Genomic DNA, 14,776 nt, shown 5'->3' with positions numbered 1-14,776 from the left:
GCCTGCAATTTCTTGATGTACACTAAATACACCCAGATTTCTGATATTTCCTTCCAGCATATGAGCCTCATCACTGGTAATGAGGTGTCAGAAAATTACTCGGAAATATGTACTGTGTAGTATGGAATTGAACTCTGTACATGAGGAATATCGCAAGTTTGATTATTGACTTGTTCTATGTTAGCTAATTTCAGCCAATGTGTGAGAGCTGTGTTAAAAATCAGTGCTCATGGGCTATGGAGGGGAAATAATCAGCATAGGTTCCTACTTCTGATTGTTATCCAGTGCCTCCTATGGGAAAGTGCATACAGATAGATGTTGAAGGAGCTTATCATTGGGGTGGACCGATGCCTCCATGGACTCTGCCAATGCTCACTGTCTAGGTTCAGGCATGAAGAATTACCATTTAGGTGAGGTGCTTGAGGGCAGATAGGAACATAGAAACAGGGGTAGGGCATTCAGCCCTTGAACCTGTTGCACCATTCAATGAGATCATGGATAATCTGTATCTTAACTCCATCCACCCGCCTTGGTTCTGTAACCCTTAATACCCTTGCCTAACAAAAGTCTATTAATCTCGGTTTTGAAATTATCAATTGACCTAGCCTCAAGAGAGGAAATCAAGAGAGTTTTGAAAGATCATGACTAGAGCATGTACAATTTCCTCTCCTACTTCTTTTAATACCCTGGGGGTGGAGGCCATCAGGTGCTGGAGATTTGTTTATCCATAGTCTCAAGATTTTCCCCATTACCATTTTTTTACCTATGTTAAATCTAGTAAGTTCCTCCCCTTGATTTATTTTTATTTTTCCTTGTATCTCTGGTACTTTATCCTCATCCTCTACAGTGAAGACCGATACAAAGTAAATATTTAGCAAATTTGCCATTTCCTAATTTTCAATTAAGTATCATCTGTGTCTATCTTTAATGGGCCCACATTACTCTTAGCCACCCTCTTTCTCTTAATATACTCGTAAAAATCTTCAGTGTTGTCCTTGATATCCCTCACAAGTCTTGTCTCGTATTCCCTTTTTGCAGCTGTTACTACTTTCTTTGTATCCCTTTGCTGTTCTTTATATCTCTCCCAGTCTGTGGGATCTCTACTGTTCTTTGCATTCATATAAGCCCTTCTTTTAGTTTTTTACTATCTCTCACCTCTTTTGTTGACCAAGGTTGTTTAATTACACAAGTAGAGCTCTTGTCCTTTAGGGGTATGTACAGGCCTTGTAGTTTACCAAATACACGGTATTATAGTCACTGTTACCTAGGCATTCCCTTGCTGTTAGATTGTTGACTAATTCAGGCTCATTACTCGTCACTAAATTTAATATCTCCTGTTCTCTCCTTGGTTCAAGAATATATTTTTTTTTTTTTTTTTTTTTTTCCCCCCCCAGAGAACTGTCCCGAATACACTCCAGAAATTTGGAACTTGAGCTGTTCTGCTTCTCCCAGTCTATGGGAAAATTAAAGTCTCCCAATATAACCACTCTGTATTTGCAACAAGATCTCTGTGTTTATGCATCGTGCTACTTCATCACTGCTATCAGGAGATCCATAGACAACTCCCACCAAAGTCTTACATCTTTTTCTATTCCTCAATTCTACCCAAAGAGTTTCTACTGCCTGCTCATACTGCCTTACTGATAGCCCCTCTTTCTAAAGCTGTAAGTGTCCTTTACCAATATTGCTACTCCTCCTCCTATTCCAATTTCCCAAGTCCTTTCTAAAGACCTTATAATCTGGTACATTTATCTCCCAGTCATGTCCAGCTTGTGGTCAGGCCTCAGTGATGGCCACTACATCATACCCTTTAAGCTGAATTTACACTTGTAATGCACTTGCTTCATTCCTTATGCTACATGCATTATTGTACAGAACTCCTATTTGGGCAACAGACCCAACCCTACCCTTTTGCCCTGATGCTGTTTTTCTCAAACATTTTAATTCAACACGTTCCTTGTTTTTCATTACTTTTCATAAGATGAAGCCTGTGAAACCAAACCCCACCAAGGCCCAACACTTTCCGGAGGGGAGGAGGAAACAATGAGGGGGGGGGGGCGTGTGGTTGGGGGGACATAAAAATAAATTATGGCATGACTTACTGAAACACGCTTGATAGTTTAGCATGTGCTGGAATAGTTCACAAAGGGGTTGGTCATCTTTTGTAACACCACTGCATGTGCATTCCACCTGAAGAAGAGTGCCACGGGTACTGATGTACGCTGCCATACACTCCGCATCAGCTGTGCAGGCCCATTCGTCCCAACTGAGTCCTGAAAGGCAGCCTTTATCATATTCTTGGGGGCATATTCTTGTCACCTGACCCCAACACTTTGCTTGAAACAACTCATATCTTGACCTGAAGGCACAAATATTAAATTGCTTTAATGTTATATCATACTGATAGAAATTAAACTTCTTTTATGCTCCTGCTCTACTTTAGCTTTGGTTGTATTGAACCCCTAAAAGTAATGCAACCTTTTAATCAATTGGGGGGTCTAGAACAAGGGGTCACAGTCTCAGGATACGGGGTAGAACACTTAGGACTGAGATGAGGAGAAATTTCTTCACTCAGAGGGTGGTGAACCTGTGGAATTCTCTACCACAGAAGGCTGCGGAGGCCAAGTCACTGAATATATTTAAGAAGGAGATATAGATTTCTAGACACAAAAGGCATCAAGGGGTATGGGGAGAGAGCGGGAATATGGTATTGAGATAGAGGATCAGCCATGATCATATTGAATGGCGGAGCAGGCTCGAAGGGCCGAATGGCCTACTCCTGCTCCTATTTTTTTATGTTTCTATGTACCTCTTTGGTCAAGATCAAGCACAAGAAAATGATATGACTGCCTCAGAACTTTTAGTGTGCGTCGATGATCAGAATTGAATGTAGAATTCAAGACACAGACTGACCCAAGCATTATACAGCTTCAGCATGACAATCTCGGACTTATATTCTGATTTAGGAACATTAGAAACAGGAGTAGGCCATTCAGCCTATCGAGCCTGCTTCACCATTCAATTAGATCAAGGCTGATCTGCACCTCAACTCCATTACCATCTCCTTTATGCTTTGCACCATCATCCCTTTTCTCATTTAATCTCTCCTGCCTTCCATCCTATCACAGACCTTTCCTTTTGTTCTTTCCTCCCCTCCCCCCTTTCCCAGCTTCTGTACTTGCTTAAAACCTGTTACATCTCTAACTTCTTCCCGTTCTGATGAAAAGTCATCAACCTGAAACGTTAACTCTGTTTCTCTCTCCACAGTTGCTGCCTGACCTGCTGAGCGTTTCCAGCATTTTCGGTTTTTATTTCAGATTTCTAGCATCCGCAGCATTTTGCTTCAGATAGTAACTGGCATAGGCAGTCCGTGTCCTGCGTCTGATTTCATGGCTTACATCTTCACCAATACAGTATTGTTATCTAAAATACTAACATACAGGCTCTAACCTTGCTCTAAAACCAAGCCTCGAAGGAGAAGTCACCTATTTGTTCCGTACATGTCAACCATGGGTTTGGTTCTGGAGGCTGTAAAAACAGCTGATTTCTGAAATATTTTGCATGCAAATAGTGGTGAGCCAGGGTGCTTTATGGAGCAACCTCATGGAGCCCGAAATTAGCTGTTTTCATGCAAATAATATTAAAGGAGGCTGAATAAGCTGATCGCAATGTGGAAGTGGACCATTAGCACGTGTGCACTTGCCTGCACCACAGTGCAGTTTCTACTGAGTGTCTCTGTTACACAGCCTTTAATAAAAAAGCGTTGTCTAGCCTGATCCATGTTAGCCCAAAATATAAATGAATGGATTTTAGTCTATGTTAGAAAGCTGCCTGATGGAGCAGTTCCAAAAATGAATTAGGCTTCACTATAGCACCAGGGAGGTGGATGGGGAAAAATAGCCTTGCAATTAATTTGGAAGGATAGCAAAATACTGCAGATGTTGGAAATCCGAAATAACAACAGAAAATGCTGGAAAAACTCAGCAGGTCAGGCAACATCCGTGGAGAGAAATTTGAGTTGACGTTTCGGGTTGGACCCTTCTTCAAAACTGGAAAGAAAAGAAACTAGATCGGAGGCAGGGCTGCGATCGGACAAAAGAATAAAAGAAACAAAAGAAGTAAAAGAGATTAGAAGCTAGACGAGATAGTAATAGGCTGGGATTAGGTGTAAAGTGTACTGGCAGGGCAAAAGATAGCTGCCAGGTGTGAGAGAGAAACAAAAGGAAAGGGGGGGGGGGGAAAAGGAGTGGAACAATTACAAGAGAAAATGAAATGGGGGCCGAGCTTATGATCTGAAATTGTTGAACTCGATATTGAGTCCGGAAGGCTGCAGACTGCCTAATCGGAAGATGAGGTGCTGTTCCTCGAGTTTACGTTGAGCTTCCGTGGAACAATACAAGAGGCCAAGGACGGTGAGGTCCGAGTGGGAATGGAGTGGTGAATTAAAATGACAGGCGACCGGAAGCTCGGGGTCACCCTTACGGACTGAACGGAGGTGTTCCGCAAAGCGGTCACCCAATCTGCGTTTGGTCTCCCCAATGTAGAGGAGACCGCATCGTGAGCAGCGAATACAGTATACTAGATTGCGAGAAGTACAAGTAAATCGCTGTTTCACCTGGAAGGGGTGTTTGGGGCCCTGGACAGTGGGAAGGGGGGAGGTATGGGGCAGGTGTTACATCTCCTCCGCTTGCACGGGAAGGTGCCAGGCGAAGAGGAAGGGCTGTTTGGGGTGATAGAGGAGTGGACTAGGGTGTCTCGGAGGGAGCGGTCCCTGCGGAATGCTGAAAGGGGAGGGGAGGGGAAGATACGTTTGGTGGTGGGATCACTTTGGAGGTAGCGGAAATGCCGGAGGATGATCCGTTGAATGTGGAGGCTGGTGGGGTGAAAGGTGAGGACAAGGGGAACCCTATCGTGGTTCCGGGAGGGAGGGGCAGGGTTGAGGGCAGAAGTGCGGGAGATAGAACTGACATGGTCGAGGGCAGTGTCAACCACAGTAGAGGGGAATCCTCGGTTGCGGAAAAAGGAAGACATGTCTGAAGCACTGGTGTGGAAGGTGGCGTCGTCGGAGCAGATACGGTGGAGGCGGAGAAACTGGGAGAATGGAATAGAGTCCTTACAGGAAGCGGGGTGGGAGGAAGTGTAGTCCAGGTAGCTGTGGGAGTCAGTGGGCTTGTAGTAAATATTGGTCGATAACCTATCCCCAGAGATGGAGACGGAGAAGTCGAGGAAGGGAAGGGAAGAGTCCGAGATGGACCATGTGAAGGTGAGGGAAGGGTGGAAATTGGAGGCAAAGTGAATGAAATTGTCAAGTTCGGGGCGAGAGCAGGAAATGGCACCGATACAGTCATCAATGTATCGGAAAAAGAGGTGAGGGAGGGGACCCGAGTAGGACTGGAACAAAGATTGTTCCACATAGCCCACGAAAAGGCAGGCATAGCTAGGACCCATGCGGGTACCCATGGCAACACCTTTGATTTGGAGGAAATGAGTGGAGTTAAAGGAGAAGTTGTTCAATGTGAGAACAAGTTCAGCCAGGCGGAGGAGGGTCGTGGTGGATGGGGACTGGTCGGGCCTCTGTTCAAGGAAGAAGCGGAGTGCCCTCAGGCCATCCGGGTGGGGGATGGAGGTGTAGAGGGATTGTACGTCCATGGTGAAAAGGAAGCGGTTGGGGCCAGGAAACTGGAAACTGTTAAAGTGGCGGAGGGCGTCCGAAGAGTCGCGGATGTAGGTGGGAAGAGACTGGACAAGGGGAGAAAAGATAGAGTCAAGATAGGAAGAGATAAGTTCTGTAGGGCAAGAACAGGCTGAAACGATGGGTCTACCAGGGCAGTCCTGTTTGTGGATCTTGGGAAGGAGGTAGAAGTGGGCTGTGCGGGGTTGGGGAACTATGAGGTTGGTGGCAGCAGGGGGAAGATCTCCAGAGGAGATGAGGTCAGTGACAGTCTTGGAAACGGTGGTTTGATGTTCGGTAGTGGGGTCATGGTCCAGGTGGAGGTAGGAGGAGGTGTCGGAGAGTTGGCGTTCAGCTTCCGCTAGGTAGAGGCCAGTACGCCAAACAACAACAGCACCACCCTTGTCAGCGGGTTTAATGACAATGTCAGGGTTGGATCTAAGAGAATGGAGTGCTGCAAGTTCAGAGGGAGGTAGGTTGGAGTGAGTGAGGGGAGCAGAGAAATGGAGACGGCCGATGTCACGGCGGCAGTTAGCGATGAAAAGATCTAGAGAGGGTAAGAGGCCAGGGGGAGGGGTCCAGGTAGAACGGGAATTCTGCAAGCGGGAGAAAGGGTCAGTTGTGCGGGGGGAAGACTCCTGGCCAGTGAAGTGGGCACGGAGACGAAGGCGGCGGAAAAAGAGCTCAACATCGTGCCGAGCTCGAAATTCATTGAGGTGGGGGCGTAAGGGGATGAAGCTCAGGCCTTTGCTGAGGACTGATCGTTCAGGGTCAGAGAGTGGAAGGTCAGAGGGGATAGTGAAAACGCGGCAGGGGGTGGGATTGGGAGAAGGGGGGTCAGAGGAAAGTGAAGGGGAAGAAGGTTCCGGAGGGGCGTTGGTGTCCAAGAGTTGATGAAGCTTGCGATCCTTGACATCGGAAAGGAAGAAGAAAAGTTTTTTGTTGAAGCGTCGGATGAGTTGAAGGATGAAATGGAACTGTGGACCCGGACAGCTTTGAGATAGAGTGCGCCGGTGTTGCTGAAGAGAGAAGTCGAGTGTGTTCATGTGGCGCCGCATGGCGTTGAGCGTGGATCTCAGGATGCGGCGAGAGCAGTAGTTCGAGGAACGATGAATATCTTGGAGATATTTGTAATCCTGGGTGGATCCGAAGCACGAAGGGTGGAAGTTTAGTTGGAATCCACGTGGAGTAAGTCGGAACCGGAGACAGTTGCTGAGGAAAATGATGTGGCTGTGAAACCGAGTCTTGGCAGATACCTGATCAAACACGAGAAGGGAAACTGAAAGTAATGAAGATGAACAAGGTTGAAGAGCCAAACGGAGATCCCGTCGAAGAGAAGAGCAGAACTTCTTCAAGGTAGGCATTCCTAGAAGAGGTGTGGCAGTGAACCAAACACTAGTACGATAGCAAAATACTGCAGATGTTGGAAATCCGAAATAACAACAGAAAATGCTGGAAAAACTCGGAAATCTGGATCGCCGGATTTAAGTTGTTTGTACTGCAGCTATCAACAATTTCACTTTGCCTGTGTCTGAGCCAAAAACTCAGTAGAGCATACCTTACTAAACGAGTATGACATTTGTCCATTTCCCACATCAATCATCGTATGGCTTCTCTGAATGAGGCAACCAATTAGTGTCAAATCATAGGAACAGGATTAGGCCATTCAGCCACTCGGGCCTGCTCATTAGATCGTGGCTGATCTGTAACTCAACTTCATTTGTCTGCCTTAGCTCCATAATCCCTTGATACCCTTACCCAACAAAAATATATCGATCTCAGTCAGAGCTAGTTTTGTAACACAAAAGCAAAATACTGCGGAGGCTGGAAATCTGAAATAAAAACAGAAAATGCTGGAAAAACTCAGCAGGTCAGGCAGCATCTGTGGAGAGGGAAGCAGAGGTAGTTTTGTGCTTTGGGCCTAAGCACAGCCAGTGTTGAGTTGAGACAGCCTGACATTATTCTGGAAGGAAATAACAACAGAAAATGCTGGAAAAACTCAGCAGGCCAGGCAGCATCCGTGGAGAGAAATTAGAGTCAACGTTTCGGGTCAAACCCTTTGTCAAGACTGAAGGCCAGGCTGGGAGATAACAAAAGAGAAGTGAACAAACATTAAGAGGTATTCAAAACGAGACGAGGTGGTGATGGGACTAGTGGAGACAAAAGACGGCTCTAGATTAGATGTGAAATGCGCTGGCAGAATGGGAGACAGCTGCCATGTGAATCTGTTCAGATACTTGACATTTTAAATAATGTACTAACCTGCATACATCTTCGCTGAGGCACTTTTCTCTCAGGTGTAGACATGTGGGCTTTGTGTCCATGTGATTGGCACAGGAATTGTTGTGAAGGATTTCCTTTGCTTGCAGACAAAGTTCATCAGATGGATGGCACCCACAGAACACTAACCTCTGAGCAAGGTCTGGTGAGATTTTTGTGTAAAAGGATCGAATTGCACTGTGACACTTGTTGAGGTTGCAATGTTTACGAGCTTGAGGACAAGCCTTCTTCTGTGGAGTTAAGTGCCTGTTGCACACGTTTTGATCCTTAATGCATTGCTCGGTTACTTTCAAGCAAGACATGGAATGCTTCTGCTCTAAATGCAAACAGAATACTGTCAGAAAGCTAGCACACTACAAAATAGGCATTGTTTAAGACAATAAAGCTACACACGCAGCCCTGGAACATCACAAAAACTCTATGTTGTTGAAATGTAGGAACAGGAGTAGGCCATTCAGCCCCTCAAGCCTGTTCCACCATTCAAGGAGATCATGGTTGATCTGTATCTTAGCTCCATCTACCCGCCTTGGTTCCGTAACCCTTAATATCCTTGCCTAACAAAAATCTATCAGTGCTTCGGAGCTCAGAAATGGTGTGCCTTGCAGTCAGAGGGCATGAGCTAGCAACTGTGATTCCTGCAGTTTTGTATTACTAATCTGAGCTTTGCCATTGGGGGCAACGTTGAAGTATTATAGTACAAAAACTGGAGGAAATGTAATCATATTAGTCTATGTTAGCTGTTTCTAAAGCCATTAATGTTATTGTGCAGGTTTAGAATTAAGGAAGCTGACTTACTGAAAATCACATTGACACATGCTTTCTTCTTGGCAGCTGATATTGAGATCCTTTCACACACTTTGCAGTTAACTCAGTTTCCCCTGTTCTGCATTGCTACCTTACGCTAAACATACAACCAATGTAGAATGGACTTCAGTTGCATTGTCAATAAAGCACATTTCTCAATTTTAGCTACCAAGGTGATCAAACAGAGCCAATGACCATACCATTATTAGTTTTTTGGTAAATTTCTTGAATTCCAAACATTAAAAAAGAAAAACTATACCACAGCTTTTAAGCACCTGAACAGCTTTCGAAAAGCAAATGACAGATTTGCATTTTGATTTTGGCTTTCCTCAGTTATGGGCTAGCCACAGGCGTCATGTAAAGTGCACTGTTGCCTTCTATCTCTTTCATTAAGCTTGCAGGCATAAAACGGATATCTAAGTGTCCAATATGGTGAGCGGCCTAAGCACGCACATTCTGTGCCTGGAGTGCTCTGCCCACCATATTGAGGAAGATCATGACATCAATGTGTGCAACGCTGATTTGATGCACGATCTGCCATTTTGGACGTCGCTGCTCCATTTAACGCCCTCTGCTAATCACAAGCAGCTGACCATGTGTTCAGCAGCAGGAAGGACTCCACCAGCGTTATTTAAAGAGATCATCAACAACTTGTAGCTGACTAGCTTTTTCATTTCTACTGGCTCTGTGTAAGTTTGTGCAACCATTTGGAGCTTTCTAGTGTTGTTTAAAGTTGCTGAGGTGACAGAGAGTGTTGCTGCAAGTGGAGAACGCCTTGCTTCTCATTTAAAGGGGTCTGTTCACACTGCTTTCTCCCAGTCATGGAGGCTCTACTTGCAATCCCCCTCGCGCTCGAGTATGACAGGGAGATGGAGCGGAGGCAATGAAGAAGAGGACAAGATTTTCACAGAGGGAGGAGGAGGGGCAGGAGGGCTCTCAGCAGGAGGCCTGCCATGGTTGAATTGCTGGCAGTGTGTGCAAGTTGTGAGATGGGGGTGTGAGGCTTGCAGCAGTGATAAATGTGTGAGGGTGAAGTGAAGCTATGATTGTGAGGTATGGGTGGTGATAGCTAGAGATTGTTGGTAGGTGAGTGATGGGGGTGTGGTTTCATTGAGCAATGTGTGAGGCTTGTGGTGCAGATGGTGGAATATGGCATTTGATAAGCATGCACTCATCTTGACCACTCATGTGAGGTCATTAAACTTTTTGCAGCACTGGATCCAGGTCCTGGGGAAAACTGTCATAGTGACGGCTTGAGCGATCTCCTCCCACAGCCTTCTAGTGTTCAGCATTGAAGCCTCCTGGCCCACTGTGGGTAGAGGCCCTGCTGGCGTCTTTAAACCCCCAGGACCAAACCTCCTGTGCCACATCCAAAAATCTCCTTGCCATTTCCCTTGGCTATTGGGCCATGGCTCTGTCCACACTGACAACAAAGCACCTCACCTTTAAGTAGTGCAGAGAGCCTAGGTCAAAGTTTATTGGCCAGTAGACTGCACCCACTATTGGCCCCCCTGTTCAGCGCTAAGCCAATCAGCAGCGGGTTTAGCGCCACAAACTCCGTTCCCTAGCCACTGAATTCATTCCTCTCCCTAACATCTGTCTGAGACTGAACCACACTGTTCGCAAACTTGGTGTCATATTTGACCCTGAAATGAGCTTCTGACCACAAATCCGCAGCATAACAAAGACCGCCTATTTGCACCTCTGTAACATCGCCCGTCTCTGCCCTTGCCTCAGCTCATCCACTGCTGAAACCCTTATCCATGTCTTTGTTATCTCTAGACTTGACTATTCCAATGCACTCCTGGCTGGCTTCCCACATTCCACCCTACATAAACTTGAGGTCATCCAAAACTTGGCTGCCCGTGTTCTAACTCGCACCAAGTCCCGTTTGCCCATCTCCCCTGTGCTCACTGACCTACATTGGCTCCCAGTTAAGCAGCGCCTTGATTTCAAAATTCTCATCTTTGTTTTCAAATCCCTCCATGACCTCGCCCCTTCCTATCTGTAATCTCCTTCAGCCCCACAACCCCCCGAGGTATCTGCGCTCCTCTAATTCTGTCCTCTTGAACATCCCTGATTATAATCGCTCAACCATTGGTGGTCGTGCCTTATGTTGCCTAGGCCCTAAGCTCTGGAATTCCTCCCTAAACCTCGCCACCTCCCTATCTCTCTTTCCTCCTTTAAGACACTCCTTATAACCTACCTCTTTGACCAAGCTTTTGGTCACTTGCCCTAATTTATCCTTATGTGGCTCGGTGTCAAATTTTTTGTCTTAAAATACTCCTGTACAGTGCCTTGGGACGTTTTACTATGTTAAAGGCGCTATATAAATACAAGTTGTTGTTGAGATCAACGCTGCAATCATTATAATGAGCAGGCAGCACGAATTCTGTGTGCTGCCTGCACCACTGTGAACGGGCGCGGGCACATTGCGCTGCGCGCTGTCTGCGCCCATTGTCGAGCCTTCTCTAATTTCTAGGCCAGTGTTGCAGACTACTTTCAAAGAGCCGGAGCAGACACTATGGACCAAATGGGCTCCTTTTGTGCTGTATGATTCAATGAAAACTGTCCCGAATGTATTAAAATATATTCTAGATATTCACTACAACTTGATCTATCCTGCTCTTCCCACTCTATGTGAAAATTAAAATCTCCCCTCATAACCATATTGTTTCTGCTACATGCTTCTCTGATCTCCATATTTATACATCCCGCCTACTACATGACTACTGTCAGGAGGTCTGTAGACAACTCCCACTAGAGTCTTGCATCCTTTACCATACCTTAGCCCTATGCATACTGTTTCCACTGCCTGTTCACCCTTACTGAAGTCCTTTCTTTCCAGTGTAGGTTTGCCTGCATCATGCAGTTGCGCTTTGCTCTGGGGAGAAAAAGAAGGCTAAATGCTGGGATTTCTGATGGGTGACATCATCCTGCCAGTCGCATCTCTTCTTCATGGGTGTGGGGGTGGGTTTGGACATATGATGCACCGTCCCCACTTCTGGTGGAATTTTTTCTACAGTAAAAAAGGGAGCACGGACCTGGCAGAAGCAGATCCCACCTAGAGTCTGACCTGCCCACCCGGCGTACACTGCCACAGTGCACTCTCAGGCCCAGGAATATCAGGGCCTTTACTCATTTCATCTGTAACTAATTTTATCTCAATAGCAAATTCACGAACATATAAATAAATATACATTATATACGCCACCTTCATTACAATTTAATGCTTGGCAGTATTTTATCAAATATCTGATAATGTCTAGCAAAATATTATCTGTTGGAAGTTGCTCCCTATCTCTGTAACCACACCCTGCAATCCTCCGAGATCTCTGCGTTCCTTCAATTCTGGCCTCTTGCGCATCTCCAATTTTCATCGCTCCATCATTGGTGGCTGTGCCTTCAGTTGCCTGGGCCCTAAGCTCTGGAATTCCCACCCTAAACTTCTCCGCCCCTCTACCTCTCTCTCCTCCTTTAAGATGCTCCTTAAAACCTACCTCTTTGACCAAGCTTTTTGTCACCTGTCCTAATATCTCCTTATGTGACTCGGTGTCAAATTTTATTTGATAACGCTCCAGTGAACCGCCTTGGGACGGCTTACTACGTTAAAGCCATAAATGCAAGTTGTTGTTGCTGCTATTCAAGGCCCAGTAACCTAATATTCGAGACAATACAGCAGGTGTTCTACATTGAAAAGTTGTGACCCACTGATATCATCGGAGCAGTAACAGCATCTTAACATTGAACTTGGGAATTACAGGAGGACATTAATAAACTTGCAGAATGGGCAAATAATTGGAAAATGAAGTTCAACACAGATAAATATGAGGTATTACATTTTGGTAGGAAGAATAGGGAGGTCACTCATCACTTGGAGGGTGCGAGTCTAGGTGGGGTAGAGGAACAAAGGGATCACGGAGTACAAATACACAAACCACTAAAATGTTGCGACACAGGGTAGCAAGGCCATAAAAAAGCAAACCAAGCACTAGGGTTTATTTCTAGAGGGATAGAATTGAAAAGTAGGGAAGTTATGCTAAACCTGTATCGAACCTTGGTTAGACCACACTGCGTACATTTCTGGTAGCCATATTATAAAAAGGCTATAGAGGCACTGGAGATAGTGCAGAGAAGATTTACAAGTATGATACTAGAAATGCGAGGTTATACATATTAGGAAAGAATGAACAGGCTGGGTCTCTTTTCTCTTGAAAACAGAAGGCTGAGGGATGACCTAATAGAGGTCTTTAAAGTTATGAAAGGTTTTGATAGAGTGGATACAGAGAGAATGTTTCCACTTGTGGGGAAGAGCATAACTAGAGGCCATCAATATAAGATAGTCACCAAGAAATCCAATAGGGCATTCAGAAGAAACTTCTTTACCCAGAGAGTGGTGAGAATGTGGAACTCGCTACCACAGGGAGTGGTTGAAGCGAATAGTATAGATGCATTTAAGGGGAGGCTGGACAAGCATTTAAGGGAGAAGGGAGTAGAGGGTTATGCTGATAGATTTAGATGAGGAAAGAAGGGAGGAGGCTCAAGTGGAGCATGGGCTGGTTGGACCGAATGGCCTGTTTCTGCGCCATATATCCTATGTAATCCTATGTAAATCCACATGGGGTGAAGTCCAACAGCAGAACCATGGTGGAAGAGGTGGAGTGGTCAGAAGAGGTGAAGGTAACTTAAAAAAATTAAAGTTATCTGAGGAATCCTTGTGGGCCACAAGTGTTCCCCCAAGCCGTTGTGAGTCCTTGGGCTTCCCCAGCCGTGACCTTGCCCCTCCTTGCCAGCACTGGCATCGGCTGCCAAGGACCCTGCCCAGTGCCAGGGATCGTTCCATTTGGTCCCCGGCATCCCGGCATCCTCGGGGTCTTGACCAATGTTCCCTGTAATTTTTTTTCGGGTTGCGTGGCCCTCCTCAAATGAGGCCTGGGAGTGAAAATGGCCCAGGCCTCAAGCTGAGCTCCCCCCGGGGGTTTCACTACCGCCCCTCACCCCACCCACTCGAATGTGGCCCCAGTTAAAATTGACCCCAACTATTTCATTGCTTCTTTCCAGATTATTTGCATAGCATTGCAAAACATTTTGATGTTTTCTTTCTCTCTCCGTGTTTCTGTTGAATAATTATGGTGAAGTATACTGCCCCTGCTGGTTTTATATGTGTGATATTGATAGTACTGTGATTGGGCAGCACTGAGCTATACTAGCAGCACTGAGCTATACTGGCAGCACTGAGTTATACTGGCAGCACTGAGCTATACTGGCAGCACTGAGCTATACTGGCAGCACTGAGCTATACTGGCAGCACTGAGCTATACTGGCAGCACTGAGTTATACTGGCAGCACTGAGTTATACTGGCAGCACTGAGCTATACTGGCAGCACTGAGCTATACTGGCAGCACTGAGTTATACTGGCAGCACTGAGTTATACTGGCAGCACTGAGCTATACTGCCCACTCTCCTTCCTCTTAAATCGTGGAAGAGCAGTTAATTGCACATCCATACTTAAAAATATATGCTGAGTACTTTTTGCTGGCCAGTGAAAAGTCTAATGTTAGAAAAGGGCCAATTTTTGCACTGGCCCAGCAAACTACCCGTATTCTAATTAAAGTTTAATCTTAAAGCCAAGGTGATGCAAGGCCTCCTCCAGATGGCTTCACACCAACACAAAATACTGAACTGAGGCCACTTCAGCTGTAACTCTGCTTTGATTCTTGTGCTGCGACAGAGATATTTTTAGTTCGGAATTTTATTCAGCTCCTAAATAAAAACATGCGTGCAAAGTAATCGCCGGGGTAACTTCTACATCGACCTGAAGCAGCAAAAGCAGCAGCCACAAAGCATTCTCCTTCATCATAGAATCTTACCGCACAGCTGGAGGCCATTCAGCCCATCATGCCTGTGCCGGCTCTTTGAAAGCGCTCTCCCATTAGTCCCATTCCCCTGCCCTTTCCCCATAGCCCTGCAAATTTTCTCAATTACATCTCTTACCGAGAACTTACAGTGCAAGTTCAACA

The 14,776-nt window shown here is 45.8% G+C and overlaps 1 protein-coding gene across 1 annotated transcript in view; it reads right to left on the bottom strand.

Annotated features, from left to right (window-relative positions):
- The window catches only part of gfral (GDNF family receptor alpha like), a 156,800-nt gene that overhangs the window by 83,591 nt on the left and 58,433 nt on the right, over window positions 1-14,776 (bottom strand). The window contains exons 6-7 of the mRNA XM_085998264.1: window positions 7,934-8,267; window positions 2,103-2,359 (exon numbers count right to left, since the gene is read on the bottom strand). Of these exons, the coding sequence (XP_085854390.1) occupies window positions 2,103-2,359; window positions 7,934-8,267 (591 nt within the window). The remainder of the gene's footprint in view (window positions 1-2,102; window positions 2,360-7,933; window positions 8,268-14,776) is intronic.

This window comes from Somniosus microcephalus, chromosome 9 (assembly GCF_052327205.1).
Source record: "Somniosus microcephalus isolate GS21.2 chromosome 9, FLI_Smic_1.0, whole genome shotgun sequence".
Lineage (NCBI taxonomy): Eukaryota > Metazoa > Chordata > Chondrichthyes > Squaliformes > Somniosidae > Somniosus > Somniosus microcephalus.
Note: the sequence above shows the minus strand (reverse complement) of the source record. Positions and strands in the feature narration are given on the sequence as shown.